The 16,338-nt window shown below is 41.3% G+C and overlaps 1 protein-coding gene across 3 annotated transcripts in view; it reads left to right on the plus strand.

Moving 5' to 3' along the window:
* The window catches only part of CFAP61 (cilia and flagella associated protein 61), an 86,754-nt gene that overhangs the window by 13,234 nt on the left and 57,182 nt on the right, over positions 1 to 16,338 (plus strand). For all 3 annotated transcript variants that reach the window (XM_057381704.1, XM_057381686.1, XM_057381696.1), the window contains 8 exons: positions 1,236 to 1,327; positions 1,672 to 1,859; positions 4,970 to 5,009; positions 6,233 to 6,372; positions 9,443 to 9,569; positions 9,877 to 9,954; positions 11,091 to 11,297; positions 13,108 to 13,242. In XM_057381704.1, the coding sequence (XP_057237687.1) occupies positions 1,236 to 1,327; positions 1,672 to 1,859; positions 4,970 to 5,009; positions 6,233 to 6,372; positions 9,443 to 9,569; positions 9,877 to 9,954; positions 11,091 to 11,297; positions 13,108 to 13,242 (1,007 nt within the window). The remainder of the gene's footprint in view (positions 1 to 1,235; positions 1,328 to 1,671; positions 1,860 to 4,969; positions 5,010 to 6,232; positions 6,373 to 9,442; positions 9,570 to 9,876; positions 9,955 to 11,090; positions 11,298 to 13,107; positions 13,243 to 16,338) is intronic.

Below are 16,338 nucleotides of genomic sequence, written 5' to 3' on the forward strand. Positions count from 1 at the left end.
CACTTAGGTTTCAGGGTAATTATAGTAATTTGGTTGTTACTCTATATGGTGTCATGAATTAGTTGCTAGAAAACATGATGCAGTRGGAATGATTCAAGGGCTTTTCATCAGGCCTCATGGTGAACTGGCTTCTTGATCCTGCTGACTGTACCTCAGYTAACAACCCAGCAATCACGGAATTATTTTAATTTTCTTTCTTTGTGGTCCTTACTTGATTTAGTGACAATATTGCAGTTCTTGCCAGTCACTCATGTATAGCATGTCTGTAAACAGCGATACTGCCAYGTCTGACAGGAGTGGATGGTGGAGCCATTAAGGATTTGCATTTTAGTATAAAGTCAGAAACAACATATCAATATTTACATGACAACAAGAGACTTGTATTAATTAACTTCTGACACCTGCAAGGCTGTTGGTAATGAGAAATGGAGCTGGTTAATCAAGACGACATTTGATCATTTCTGTGAAGGCTCACATCTGTGATACCCCCAGAGAACCCATGATTCCTACCCCCCGCCTTTCTCCTTGCCCTGCATGTTGCATCTGCACTCGTTTATTGACAGAGAAACAGATTGTGAGATAAGATTTTTTTCTAACTACTTCTGGCTAAATTATTTTAAACCTTTGAGGTATTTTTGAAAAAAAAGTGCCCATTATTTCGTGAAGAAATGCTTCTGTCTGTGAATGTAGCTTATGTGGGTGTTCCAAGGCAAATTTCGGAAGGAGAAGGGATGAATTCTGTTGTTCTCTGAAGCTTATTTTTTATTCTTCTTGGAACACAGAAACCTTGACTTCCTTATGTTACTGGATCTTCCAAATGCAAGGGTGTCCTTGCTTGACGTGTTTTCTGCAGCAGCAAAACCTACCTCTTTTAGTTTATTGTGTAAAATTTATGAAGGAACTTAAACCCCTCTTTCTTGTCCCTTGTTGCACCAGTAAGAGTTCTGTTTTGACTAGGATTTAACCTGAATTTCAGTTCTTTTCGGAGAACTGATCTGAGAGTGAAGACACCTTGCTTGTCCTTGGATTTTTTTTGTGCTTTAAAATCAAATAGTCTAATGAAGCTCTAGCCAAATAGCTATAGGAGGGTTTGTTTAAAACTGTGGCTGTTTAAAACTGTGGCTGTTTTAAAATGAACCCTTTTGATATAGGTAGTCTGGCCCACTCCAGCAATTGCTGTGATTCTGAGGGTTAAGCTCACATTATTAAACATTATGCACTTTTTCTTTACTCAGATGAAGATGAAAGCAACCAAACAAGTGCAAAGCCAGAGCCTGTTWCATCTCAAAACATGGGACGTGTTCCTGGTGCAGATGCATCTGTGCAGGTAATGCTGCTGTACACAGCAGTGCTGATCCCTGTTAGAGCTGACATGGAGCAAGGCTGGCAAAGATGAGGACAAACAAATATGCTGAGTCTCCCTCCTGCCCTATGCTCTGCTCTAGCTCACACGTGCCTCTGCTGTGGGRCACGGGTCAGAAGGTGCTCTGGCTGGGGTCTAGAGGGAGAGAATCAGAGTTACTAGTTAGGGTGAGTTTTCCCATCCAGTTCTCTATAAGCAGCCATTGGGGTGGGAAGAAAGGGTCACTGAACAGGAGAGAAAGGATGGGGGTTTAAATAATGAAAATACTGTGAAATATCCTAAGTGAACCTTGTCTGTTTTTGTTGCAGAGAGACAGAGCTGTGACTGTTTCCCAGACTAAACTGCCAGCAGGTGATGTCAGCAACATAGGCTCTGAAGGCTCAGCAGGACCTGGCCTAGAGACTGATGGGGAAGGGGATTTGCACCCTGTGAATGGAGGAGCTTCAAATGCTTTCTATATCCGTCTGTTTTGTATTGATGAGAAGTATGAGACTAGGTAAGCTTAGAGGAATAGTYTCTGCTTTCCCATTAAAAACTGTTTTCAAGGTTAAGTGTTTAGAACAAATTAAAAAGTGACAGCACCTTGCCACAGTTTGGTGGGATTTTTTCTGACTTCTTTCCTGTCCGCTTCTTTTACCTTCAGTAATAACTGTACAACCCACATGCAACTTCCTAACTCTGATGGGTCTATGGGGGCAAAAAGTGAAGAATTCATTTTTGTTATTGAGGTTGTGGAAATAGGCTGCTTCTTCTCTCTCTCCAGACACTTATTCTGAAGCTGGCTAGCTGCAAGAGGAGCTACATGTTACAATAGTGGTCATCTCCTGGCATGGCACAATAAAGTTGTTCTTAGCTCTGCAGGTTAATGTTCCCATTCTAAACACTGTCTCCAGCCACTGAGAGAAATTACTCTGTTTTCTAGAATCCTCTACAGCTGGGGGAGACAAAGGGTTTTTCTCTTAATTGCTGCTGCTGACCTTGGACTCTTAGATCATGGTGGATTAGAATAGGGTTATAAATGGGATTTAGATTTTTTTTTCCAAAACTTCTCCGCATACTTGAAGAGTAAACCTATATTCAACCACATCAGCAGAAACTTCTCCAGGAACTTTGTCCCTCTTTGATCTGATGGTAGAAAGGAAGATACCAAATAGACAAAGCAGCTGAGCACACCCAGGATCTTCCATGCTTTTGAATCCATGTCATGTCTGCAGACACCAGGTATCAGGAGTAAGAGCTTAATAGATGAGTTGAACATGTGTAGTACTGCTTGGAAAAACATCTATCTACTTGTGGTAAGAGTCATCAGGGAGTATTAACTTCTGAACTTCTCTGGCTTAAAGGAAGTTTAAATTTCATTAAGAGGAAAAATCAGAATTCCTTGAAAACTGGTTCTCTTTATTAATCTGTTTCTTGATTAAGGAGGACATCTACCCAAGGGGATCAAACACTGAATCTGCTGCAAATGCAAATATCCAAAGTTACCAAAGCAAAGCAAACATAGCCTTTTGGGTACCTATTTCCCAAGTGGGATACCCAGTAATATAGCTCAAGTTTGTTAGGAACTAGTTTAATTGGTGAAATGCAGTGCTAGAAGTCTATGTTGTATTTAGAARCATTGATCAACTAATGTGTGCTAAGAGCAATTGCACTGCAGAGAGACTATTCCAGAATAGTTAATTGATAGACAATCTAGTGTAAAAATTCAAGAGAATTGTTGTAAAATTAAACAGCTTTATTTTAAAATATTAGTGAGGCAAGGGCTTGCTCTGGAACAACTCCATTASACTGAAACAGCAATTCAGAGCTATGATGAAGACATATGTCAGGAAATAATCTCACTGTAGACTTCTTSAGTTCTCTGCTCATGGGATCCTGCTTAGGATAAGAATCTGTCCCTTTTAGGCTTCCTTCTATCACTCTGCTTTGTATCTACCATTGTTGTTTCTGTTCAACACATTTCTTACTGCATTTATCATTCAGTGCTGTGGTCCCAATCTTTTTTACCTGGAGACATCTGTGAAGCCGTGTAGATTCCAAGGTGGGTATCTGGAGAAGACAGCATTCCTGTCTGAAGGCATTTCCTAGGATTGCCCCATGTAGAGCTAAGGAATCTGTAGATCTTTGTGTTTTCAAACATTTTGCTTCTATGCTTCWCTGGCTTGCATTTGCTTGATCCATCTGCTTGTATAAGAAATATTAACCAAACAAATAYATGCAAAGGAGGGCACGAGGTGATGCTGACTGCAGCCTGGAATCTTGTCCTGAGGGAGTTTCTGCTGGCTTTGCACAGCATGGACCCAGAAACAGCAGTTTGAATGAAGTGTAGGTAGATTGCATGTTAACCCTGTGGGAAGTTTGCTCCATGGGAATTGTTATCCAGTAAAGCTGCTAAGTGTTTCAATCTCCTAAATCCAGAGCTGTTATGTGGCTTGTTAGTGCATTGACAGTGAAATGTGAAGGAACTGACCTGCTGGTTTATCTGCTGATATTTAATACTGTGGTATTTAACATACTTAATATTGTGATAGTACAAATATAGTTTTTGATACTTTTCTAAGCCTCCTGAAAAATCTCTCACCTCAATTCTTGTGGTCCTTGCTGCTAATGAGGTACTGKATACAGAGAGAAAACAAAGTTGCAATGGCATTTTCTTTTTCCCTGATTAGCTATTCAGTTAACTGTACTTAATTATGTATTATATAGGTGAATATAGAACACTCCAGTCTTCATCTGTACTTGCAGCTTTGTTCTAGGTTTGCATTCAAGCCTAGATATTGCAATTAGAAATKATTTCTAAGTGATATTATTAAAGAGACAATTAAAGGGAGATCAATTACAATTCCGAAAGGAGGGGATTTATCAGTATTTATAGTTAACCTATATCTGTATTGAATTTCTTCAAAATTGTGGTGGAAAAGTATTTTTTGAAACTTCAGCATATCTCTGATGGGTTTTGAGCTCTTTAATATCTTTACACATGGAAGAAACAGCAGGGCTTTGGTGAGGTTTCTCAAGTCTGTTTAAACTGAAATGTCACAATTTGCTGTCACCATGGAAAAGAGACTGGGATAGTTTTAAGTCAGTGGGTGAGGAGTGGAAAAAAGTGTTCAAAACCRATTCAAAATATTGATGTTCCTGTTAGTCTATCAAAGCACACCAGGCAGGTTTTCCTGAGTGGAAAGTCATAGAGCTCTTGATGCTGGTTGAAAATACTGTGGGGCATTGCAACAACTGTTTGTAACCTGAATTAATATTTGCTATATACTAATGCTGCTATGACAGTCCAGGAATGGCTTTTGAAGAGGTTAGAGTCAACAACATGAGAGCCAATGTTTCATTTGTTTCTCCCCTGCACCCTTTTACTGAAGAGYTTTGTGTATTATGTCAAACATTCTGGTTATTCTTGTTAATAATGATGCTTTAAGCTCTAAATCAGAAATTGCTGTGCTGCATGGAGCGTCAGCAGTTGGTTAATGATAATCTATTAGAATTGTCTGATCAGCTCTGAATAAATGTTCCTGCACTTCCAGGGATGTAAATATTGCAGTGTATCATATCCGTCTGATATGTGCTTTATTTACCAATATTTGCTCTTGATTGCAGGTCACTGGATTTTTTGCGTTATGCTTTCAGCGTTTTCCCGGTGAGTATAATGGAAGTTGGAATGTTTGTGTGGGGTGGGACAGCAGTGCAGCTGGCAGCTAGAGGATTTGGGTCTGTTGCTGCAGTGAGTCTGTGCCCCACACAAGTGTGCTKGGCCTGATTACCCTGGGCTGAGCTACTCCTCTCCACGGCTGCTTCTGAATTTCATGGAATGCATACCTAAGTCCTCTTGTTTATCATAGAATCCTGGAATGGTTTGGATTGGAAAGGACCTTAAAGATCATCCAGTTCCACCCCTGAAATGGGCAGGACTCCTTTTACTATCCCAGGTTGCTCTGAGCCTTGTACAACCTTGCCTTGTGCATTCCCAGTGTGAAGCAGCCACAGCTTCTGTGGGAAATCTCTTTGTCAGGGCCTTACCACACTCACAGGGAAGAATTTTTTCTTACCATCTAATCTTAACCTACTGTCTGCCAGTGTGAAGCCATTTCCCTGGCACTACATGCTGTTGTAAATAGTCTCTCTAGTTTATGTTCCATAGAAGCTTGTCTGAGATGCAGATTTAGAAAAGAAATRCTTCAAACTCCTTTAAAATCATGTGTAAATCCAGACTGCACATAAATTAAAAGCAAAACTAAGAAAAAAAAAGTTAAAGGCAATGTAGTTAAAGCCTGTAAAACAGTGGTATTAAGGAGATTCGTGATATTTTCCTATTGACTGAGCAGTGGCACTGTGAATTCACAGTGCAGTAGCTATTTTCMACTAATGCCCTGTGTGATCACTCTATCTGAGGTAACAAAGTCCACTTTCTGAGATGTTCTTAATGCAAACTAGAGTGTTATAAAGTCACATTACAAATAGCTGCATGGTAGTGTCCCTTAGAGACAGGCCCTGGTTACCAGAGACACAGACTTGGCCCTAAGGACCAGCACATTCAAAAACACTGCTTATCACCAAAGAAAGTTCCTAGAGAGAGCGAACCCACAAAGCATTTCCAATTTATGCCATTTAYCCATCCAACAATGTCAGTCTTTGAAACTAATGTCATGATGGAATGACCAGATTTAGGAAGGAATGTTCATCATGTAGTTTGCCTAAAGTGAAGCCATTTCTGAGCTTTTAGTTCCTTGGTGCTGTCCCAACAGAGCAGTTCTTGGGAGTGTGCAGTGTAAGCCCCATATTCAGGGCTGTCTKTCCCCTCAGAGGTTTTTGGTAAACCTTAGAGGTCAACAAGAGCCTTTATTGCCTGCCAATCTCTTTCAGGACAGAGACTTGTGTGTCATCCTGGTGCCACATCATATCCCGGAGTTCCCCCTGATCCGGAGTTTTGTTCGGACTGTCCCTTCCTGCACGTCCAGGCTGGGTCGGGAGCTGTACGTGTTCCACCGGGCAGGATTGCTCACGTGAGTCRTGCCTCAGAACGACACTACTGGGCTGCTGTGGGATGCACCTGCCAGCATTTGTGTGGAGTGGCCTCTCAGTAAARCCCTAGTGCAGTGAGAGGATTCATTTGGGATTTGTATGTACAGTACTAAGGTAGGGAACATGGACATTGGTACAGACAAGCAGCTCCAAGTTCCCTGGTTGTGGGCCAAGGCCAGAAGAGAAATGTGGTGCTGTGTTTGGCCRTGGGGATGTGGGTCAGGTTGTGTGAAATGGCTCTTGATAGCCTGGTGTAGATTTAAKTCTTGGAAATATGCTGTAGCTTTCTTAAGAGAACTGTAGTCATGTTTTGCAGGAACATGGACACAGACACATCACAGCAGTAACCTCGCTGAGTATCTATTYTATATAATTTCTCTTTTACTTTGGGTGTTGAATCATTTATTTTGTGCCTTCAGCATCTGCGATACTCTGAATGTGTCTGTAGGCTGAGATATCAGTGAACTGGGATGCCAAACCTTTCTTACTGTGTCTTCTGTTACATGGAATGAGTTTTCCAAAGCTTTGCTTTTGTATCAAGCTTATTCTGGCCCAAACACCAAGCTTAAATTGTGGCATAGTTACAGATTTTTTKGTTTTGGTCTTAATGTAGCTAAATACTGTGTGGTTTTAACAAAATACTTCTAGTTTTAATTGCATGCTTAATCACCTTYGATGGTACACAAATAGTTCATGCAGGAGCTGGCCAGATACTCTTGGACCTATGCAGAAGCTTTTTACCCTGGGATGAAATTGTACTTCTGGGTCCCGAGTAAGAATCCAGCTGGCTGGAGAGAGAGCCACTGGAGTAATTCCTGGTAATCTCAGGCRCAGCTGCTCAGTAATCCACCAGTAGGGTTGGGAGTCATATGTCCTCTTGCAATTTTGGGCAAAATTCAAGCTGTTATCAAGGCTTTAAAAAAAAAAAAAAAGTTACCATTCTGATTACATGTGCATRTTCCAAATTACACCAGTCCTACCATGAAAACAGAATAGGGTCATCAGTAGCATTTTCCAAATCCCCCTGCAGCTTTGCAGGAAAGTAAGGAAAAATAGCTGCTCATTAAGATTCAGGATCAGAAATGCTTTGGGAGAAGCCAGAGTAAGCTTTTGGAAAGTTTCTGCAGAACAAAACCCACMGGGTGCAACAGTAGATATTCTCTTGGAAATAACCAAAATCTGTGAAAGTGTAAGATCAATACATTTTACTTGCACCTATGACTTTCAAAAGGATGTGAGCCAAAAGGAAGTCACAGAAAATGGACTAAAAGAAAAACAGGGTAAGAAAATGGGAGTATGACGATTTGAAAGGGCAAAGTCAGAAGAGGCACAGGCACAAAATGAGCTTCTGATTAGTACAGGTCATGAAAGGAATAAGAAAAAGTGTTAAGTACATAAAAAGCAAAAGTGCAGCAAATGGAAGTGTGAGTCTGCTACTTAACAGTGAAAGAGAAAAAAATAACAGATGACAAGGCATAGGCTGAGGTGCTTAATGGATACTTTCCCTCAATTTTCACTAAAAAGCATAATAGTAATAATAGTGTCCTTGTCTCTGAGCAGTCAAAGGACTTGAGCATCTAGAATGAGTTAATTCATTGCTGGGAGAGAAATGAGCACAGACCTTGGGTAGTCCTTCCTCCTGTTCCATGCTCACAGTGGACCTGGTAGATCTGYTTATTTAGAAAAGAAGCAGTTTCAACTTTTTGCCTGTTCTGTTTTTGTCTTGTTCAAGATGTAGTTCCCTTTGGGCACAGCTSCCTTCTCTGGAGCATGGGTAGGGGCAAAGCTGGTGGGCTGGGCTGGGGGGGGCAGTACACTCGGGCTGCAGAGTGAGCCACAGTGCTGGGCCTGCTGGACCTTTTCCTCAGCASTAGTTGGGTCTTGCAATTTACAGTGGAAGTGTGTGAAAAGCTGTGGAAGCTCACCTGACGCTTGCTTAGACGTTCAGGATTAGTTTGTAATTTAGTAACCAAATGTATGCTTTTGTCTTCTCATAACGTACCAGAATCTTGGTAAATTTGGGGTTTTTAAACCCGTACTCCACAAGATCCCTCTCAGTGTGACTGAGGCTGAAGAGTAGCACATCCACTTTTAAATYGAAAGCGAGAAGAACAGGAATAAAAAAAAATATACTATGTGAATTGCATGTTCTTATCTGTGGGTGAAAGAACTTATTTCTTGGAAATGAACTTGTAGTTCAGCTTCTTGAACAGCACTCCACAAGTGTTTGTTGCACGAACTGAGTGTAACCAGGAAGGGGGTTGCTGTCTTTCATAGACAACAGGAGACCTCCTTGGCTGCTGTAGACTGTCACTGTGAAATGAATTTTCTTCCTAATTAGTAGGTGAGAAGATTTTTGTTAAAAATCTATGAATGAGCTAAGTGCCAGGGCACTCCTGTCTGTAGGTAAGATGTTCCATGTGTTGCATGGCATTTTGATACCGTGTTGCTGTTGTGTGATTACTAATTGGTACTCCACACTTAGCAGAGGCGTTGCAGTCATGTACCTTTCCCCTCGTGTCTTACTGTTTGAAGCAACAAGGCCTGACACAAATATTAGTAATTTGTGCTTGGAGAAGTTGATGTTCCTGCCTTACTTKGTTCCATTTCCAACAACTGGCTCGATTTTATTTTTCTCTCTCCTTTTTTATTTTCTCGTCTTTCTGCTTTTATCTTGCTCTTCTCCCCATGTGCCACAGTGTGCAACTACAATTGCACAACKGAGATTCCAGATTTCATTTTATGGTTCTTTGCCTCCCTTTATTCAYTTGAAGACAGGTGATACTTGTGGTTATAGACTGGGCTGTAGGTGCACAAAAACAGAGTGTTTAAGAGCAGATAAAGCAAGTTTCTGGAGTTGTCTCAAGTACAYGTACTGATCTTTTCTGTTATCATGCAGTCAGTTAATTTGCCTTTGGAACAAGAGTTATTTATCAGTTACAACTTCTGAAAGATGTGGTTGGTGCTCATGGAGGGTATGTTGTCTTAAGCCTGGCAGTTGTTTTTATTTTGTCACAGAGTAAACTTTAATTCTATTTTTGTCTTTTTTAGGTCGTTTAATGTCAGAAAAGCAACAACCAATGACCTACAGGGTGTCCAAATGCTTGTTGAAACTCTTAACTTGAGTGAAGTGATATGGAATGACTCAAAGATATTCACTGAGGCTCGCAGGGAACCAGTGAGTATTTGTTGCTAATATATGTACAATTCCTTCCGAAGACCAGGATTTAACCCAGGATTGAAGTAGTGGCTGAGCTTGTAGCAGCTGTCTCCAAACTGGAAGTTCAGTGGGGAAAGGTCTGCGTGGTCCAGAGTCCAACCACACACACCTGGCTCAAACAGGGCCCTTTTGAGAAGCAGGCTGGTTAAACTGGGGTGGTGCCTGGGAATTGCCCTGGAAGGAAAGTGTTTTAACTGGGACTCTGTGGTGAAATACACAATTACCATTAGAGACTGGAAATGTGCATCTTGTTTTTTCCTTGCAGGATGGGATGCCAGTACAGGCTTTTGTAGCAGAAGTTTTGGATCAAATCGTTGGTGTTTCTATCACTAGGGATGAAATGGTAAATTCACTTTGTGTTCCGTGAGCTCTGTGGTGCTTGGTCCTCACACTAAAGGCTGAGTTTTGTGCTTGGCACTATACACGTRCCTAACAAAATATCTGTAAAAATGCTACTTCTCAAAGCTCTCTTTTTCTTTAGCCTATGTACACTGTATTGTATCTCTTCTCATAGATAATGATTGACACCAGATGAAAAAATTTATCCTGTTATTTTCAAGAGGCTGCTGGTATGTTCTGAAAGTTTTCCTCGTGCACTTTCTTGGTGCTTGAACATAAAGCCATTCTGCCTCTAAATATGTATTTAATCACCTATTTCCCTTCTACTTTCCAAGTCAATGAGGAGCTTTGCCATAAATCCTGCAGAGASCAGTAATTCTCCTTCTATATATGCTTTCATAACTTTTTTCTCCAGCARTAGTTTCTAGGTGATTGTGAATCATGTACTTCAACACAAAGAAAAGCATGTTCTCGATGGAATAAAAAAAGACATTGCACATTATTATTGAAAAGCAAACATTCTTCAAGTCTTACTTTTGTGGCATTCTGCTAGGACTGAAAAGGTGGATTTTAGATTATTCAGCAGCTTTAATGCTTAGTTTTTACAATAGAACAGTTACTGCTTTTTTCAAAAGTAATTATCATTATATTAAGAACTAAAAAGATAGATTAAATGAGTGAATAAATGTGCAAAAATATCAGCTTGTTACTTCAACAGAGAAAACTTCTTGGAGGGCATTTCTTACACAGCTCTGCTCTGTAGAATTTCCYTTTTCAGCTGGTGTTTGGTGAGAGGACAGCCTTGGGCTTCCTCTACCCTTAACTCAGAAAACAGGTGAGAGATTTTTTTCCCCGCCATGGATGTCCATTAACCTGTGTCAGACATTGTGGGAAAAGGTCAGATGTGCATTCCTTGTCAATAAAGGCAAGCTACAAGGAAGGTTTTGATACAATTAAAAGATTTTCGAGAAAAATCTGTTCAGTCAGTGCCCTTTAATTGAGAACAGCTCTGAAAGATACTTGATTTCAGTGTTCRGATGTAGTTCCTTGCTTGATAGAAAGTGACTCATTGGTATTTGCTRAAATCCTGTCAAGGGTAGCTGCTGATCACTGCTGACTCACAAATCCTTAATTTTCCAGGATATTGAGTATATTCGATCACATTACAACATTGAGGACTTCATTCATTTTAATCATTACCAGCAAGAGGAGCATGGACATCTTTGCCACTTTGTCTTAAATCCTGCTTTTCATCACTATACAAAATACTTTCTAAAGGAGATTCTTCGCTTGGCTCACAAATCTTCTCTTTACTACCCTATTTATCCAGAATATGTGGAGGGCAAGGTAAGGAGAAAATAATTTGCGTTTCTGGTATTAAATATTGCCACATTTTCTCTYTTTATTTTTTCTTTGCCTCTGTGAATGACTGAGAACAATCTGCAGCAAACTGTACTTTCTTTTCTTCCTGCCTGACATATTCTGGACCATGGACACAGTTTTTGTATAGAAGGGTTGRTCCGTGGTGTCCACCAGTGTCTTCATGAAGTGTCGGGTGGAGCAGAGAGTGGAAATGTSCTKGRCAKWRSYWMTGYCMAGSWCAAGGGYAATGTAGCCTGAGTAAATGCAGGGGGATCATCTTAAATGCATCCAGGTGGTTTACAAAAACTCTTCAAAAGAGATCCAGGTTCTCTAGACTGTGTTTCACCAAAAGTAAGTGGAACCTAGGCACCTCATTCGCTTTTAAAGGGGGACTTGTGTTTCTGCAAGTGTCATGGGAGAACCATAAGAGCTGAACTTCTAATGGTGAAAATCCATTTCCAAGAAGAATACAATTCAGAAATACTCACACATGTTTTGCCATCAGTCTCATCTCAGAAAAGGTAAAATTTTCATGCTTGTGTAGCCATCTTAAGTTGCTGTCTGGCCCAGCCCAATCACCCAGGCTCCTGGCACCACTCATGGAAACACATCATGCATCCTGAAGGCAGTTCATCCATCAGTCATACCTGCCTATCTCAGGACAATGGAATTTTCCCCTGGAGACTCACCTCCAGCTTGGGGTTCTGCGTGCCTGGCTGGACTGGGCACCTGGCRTTTAGATGATGRCTGAGATGGGTTCTGTCCTTGGTGRCTTGGGTGTTTTTRAAACCACTGYTGGCTTTCATRTGTGAACTTTTGATAGKTTARGCYTGGATATGTTCACAGAARGATGTGTTYTCCTGTGCACTTTTGTGGAGTTCTAAGTGTTCCCTTGAGGAACCAATGTTCCTGCRTAGCATTAGGTTCTCAGATTCTGAGGAGGTGCTCACAAAAATGCAGTTTAATGGCACTGAATGGAAGACAAGTTTAATCTGACCAGTGAATTCAGTTTTGACTATTGCCAGGCTGCAGAGTTACTCTATGTTACTTTAGTTTATCTAATATTATTATCTAATAAGTAGTAAGCGTGAGATTTTACTGAATTCTCAACATAGTAACTTCAAGTTTTTAATATTTGTGGATGGAATGGCACTTGACTGTAATTTAGTTTGCATTATTGTTCATTCTGTATTTCCTGTAATTCTCTTATTTTCTTCCCTTTCATGTTGTAAATTATGCCAGAGCTGGTCATGGTGCAATAGACAGATACAGCTATTTCTAATGATCCAGGCTGCTCAGATGAGCATTAGGGTTTTGTTCATTACAAATTTCTGCCAGTTTATTATCATTTATCWCTTGGATGAACCAGACATTTCAGTCGGTATAGAATTTCTATATAAATTCATCACCGTTCCTTGCCAAGCGAGCAAAGGTTAGCAGTGAACAGATAACATAGCTTAATGAGGTCAAATCAAGCTGATTCATGATCACTATGGAGAAAAATATCCTCCTGGGGAAAATACTTGTGCTGAAAAATCCCATAAACCAAACCACTTGTTTATCTGTCATTCCCACAGAGATAGTAATGTAATTACTCTCATAATTATCTTCATTAGTGTCAGGAATTATCTGCAATTCATTCCTCTGTTCTGAGTATGTTTGTTTATTTGCTGATTTTTGTCTCAGATTTAGCCAACAGAGCTAAGAATTGTGTGTTTGCAAAGCCATGCAGCAGACATCTGTGATGCACTGCTCTGACATTCTCTCTGCTGAAATATGGATCGCTGTCTTTCAGTTTCAACGTCCCTGTGCCCATTCCCTGACATCTGCCCTTCATTACATGGTTCCCGTGCGGCCGAGACGACAGATTGTCTATCCTCTGGAAGAGCTTGGCGTGAACGCTCCGTCGGAGCAGGTCTCCAAGGATCAGGTGGGTGACAGCAGCGGCAGCAGGCGGGAGGCACRGTGCCAGCTCGCACAGGGCTTGGCAGATGGGCTGGCATTACCATCCCAGTGCTCATAGGCTGCTCCTTAATTACAGCGGCCGTGCCGGCCGGCGATCCCGCTCTGCTGCCGCGTGGCCCCGGCTGGGCTGAGACCACAGGCCCATCACACACGGCGGCCACTGGAGCAGAACCCTTCCCTGCTCTGTGCTGACATGATGGCAGTATTTTGTCATGGCCTTACTGCCAGACTCAGTGCCTTGTAAATGCTCTGCCTACTGCTGAGCTCTTCTTCCTGCTAGGTTTATGTTRGTATCATGCTTTGCAGGCAGAAAAAAGACAATGTCATGCTTTTGACTCTTTCTGTAGAAATTACTTAAGTACATTCTATTTTTCAGTCCCAAAGTCAGGTTTCTTCCATGCACAAGATACCCTTAAAACACCAAATGATTTAACAGCAAAGGAAGATTGTTTTCACTAGCAAACTTTTATTTGTAAAGAACTGGTGTGGTYTGGAGGTTCTAAATTAAAAGTCCCTTAAAATTCCATTTTTTAAATAGCTTACACCTGATTCTCTTACATTTTTAAGTAACTAAAATTTGACATGAAGATGATTCCTCAAGAGATTAACTAGTGAAGCTGAAATATTAGRAAAAACACAATTAGTGATGGATTCTCTCAGTAGGTAGTTGTAATTTCATGGAGAAATGTAATTAGGGAGCTTTATGTCTGTCTACTAACTTCCAGTTGGCTGAGATGGGCTTCAATATATTTTTAGTGCTGTCCTTTTCTCAGTCAGTCAGTAGGTTTTGGCACCTAAAACTCTTAATTAGGTAGCAGCTGGCAAAGTAGAATCCAGAACATGGCTGAGGCTGTTGGTCTGAGTTCGGCTTTGTTCAACGGCCTTCCCTCCACATACCCATCCCTGCCTTTCTCTTCTCTGCAGAATGATCTGTCAGATGCTTTTCTCTGAACTGCTTCTTTCATCTTTAAAGTGACTGCRCTCTTACTAAAGGAGCTCATCTTAGCTTTTTTTTTGAAGCTGGAAAATCATAGACTTCATGTGTTCAAAGATTTGTCTGCTCAGGTTCTTCCTGAGGTTTTCTCAGTTCCTCTGTAGGTAGTGACATAATTGCTTGAAATCTCAGATTTAAATTTCTTTTAATAGAATGTGTGAAATTTTTGCTAAGAAGTTGTACTGGAAATACCCCAACTCAAGGCCAGCCACTTTGTAAGTACCTATGCATCTGCCCATGCATGAATWATAGATTTTTGACAGACTGTGCTCTATCAGAATGGACATCTGGGGCTAAGTGCTGGGTGGTAAATTGAGGCTAAAGCTAGTCTGCTTCTGCTGCTGCCTTCTCTGAAATACYAAGAACTTGAAACCATATAAAGCTAAATTGACTCTTTTGTTGAGTGAATGAAGCGACCTTTGGCCACCATACGTTGGGAAGCTTTGTAACATAAGGAGCAGCCTGCTACAGGGAGCTGAGTGTACTTGYAGGAGTAGGGAGATGGTGCTGCTTTTAGACCTTGGGTAGCAGCCAGGCAGTAGGCACTTGCCCTCTCTGCTCAGATGTCTTGTAAAGGAAGATTGATCCCCATCAATAATCTTGCACTATCCTGCCAAATCCTGTAATGAAGTTACAAATAAACTGAAGTGCATTTTATAAATTAATGTAACCAAGTTTCAGAATATCAGTAATGTCTTTCTGCCTTTTTGTAGTGATTAAAAGGCTTCTCAGACCTACTGTAAGCAGTAAGGTGCAATCTGTGAGGCAAAGAACAACCTGTCCCACCAAGGAGATAACTGTGAYAGCTCTGTAGAATGGAAAGGCTGAGAATTGTCACCTTATGAAATACTGTGAGACAAGGTGAAACACATTTTGGTTGTACAAGATGGTGGGCTGGGAAGGGAGGGAAAAAAGGCATGGGAGAACAATCTTATGAGGAAAGTGTGGAGAGAAGAGGGAGAAAGGTRGAAAGCAGACAATGGGTCTGGAGTAGGAATTAGTGGGAACATGTCTGAGGTCAGCATCTGCAGAGGAGTAAGGAGAAAATGTCTCCTATCATCTTTGTTTTGGTGGTATTAAACAAGACGGGGGTAGGATCTTGCAAGATGTTGAGATTGGGCAGGCAGGAATTCCAAGCATTTGAGACCACTCCTCATTTCTTTATTCCCATGTCTCCATCCCAGCTCACCAAGCTGGTTTGAACCAAGGGGGCTTTGCCCTCTCCTATTTGAATGCAGCTCCTCCAGAGGTGAATCTGTGCCTGCTTTGTTCCCAGTGTAATTGCTGGTTTAGAGGGCTCTGCAGTAGTGGCAGSATTGGTCACATGAATTAGAAGATTAAGATTGTAAATGCACGTTGATTTCAGAAATGTTAAATTTTCCTTGATTGCCTGCCCTAATTGATTGCTTGAGTATCCGTTGCTTGTAACAGAGATAATTGTAGTGATGTTCTTGCTTTGATACCCACAAGATGCCCCTTGATACCTAGTAATCAACATCTGCCTCTCATCTGCTRCCTTTTCAGCTGCCTTCCTCTTGTTCCAGCTCTTCTTGAGCTCTTGCTTCTCTTTTCTAGCTGCCAAGTGTTTTTTTCCCCAGTAACAGCCTGGGGCTGAGCAGCTCCACCATTCTGTGTCAGGGCACAGCTCCTAATTTGTGTGTGGCTCTCTGTGGGCTGTTAGTGGCTCCATATCTCAGCGAGTGCACAGTGGGAGCCCTGGGGCTCCATCAGTCTGTGTCTCCCCAGTACATTCCAGCCTGCTTGGAGCACAAAGGGAATTCACTCAAATACCWATCCAGTGCACAGAACAGAGCCAGGACACACACAGGTTCTTTCCTGCTTCCTTCTTCCAAAGCCAGAAGAGAAAGCAGCAATCTAAACCACAGAAGCTTTGCTCTCAGCTAATTCCCGAGCATTGCCAGTCCAGATGGATTTTGGCTGTGCTAGAGAGGTGGTTTTGCTGCAGGTCTTGATCAGCTGTTAAAGACAGATGAGCACAATATGTGGTAACTTTTTCTTGTTGTCCCTCTGTCAGCTCTTTCTGTTCTTCTGTGGTGTTTGGAAAAA

This window comes from Malurus melanocephalus, unplaced genomic scaffold (genome assembly GCF_030028575.1).
Source record: "Malurus melanocephalus ecotype Western Australia unplaced genomic scaffold, MMel_1.1 scaffold_13, whole genome shotgun sequence".
Taxonomy (NCBI): Eukaryota; Metazoa; Chordata; class Aves; order Passeriformes; family Maluridae; genus Malurus; species Malurus melanocephalus.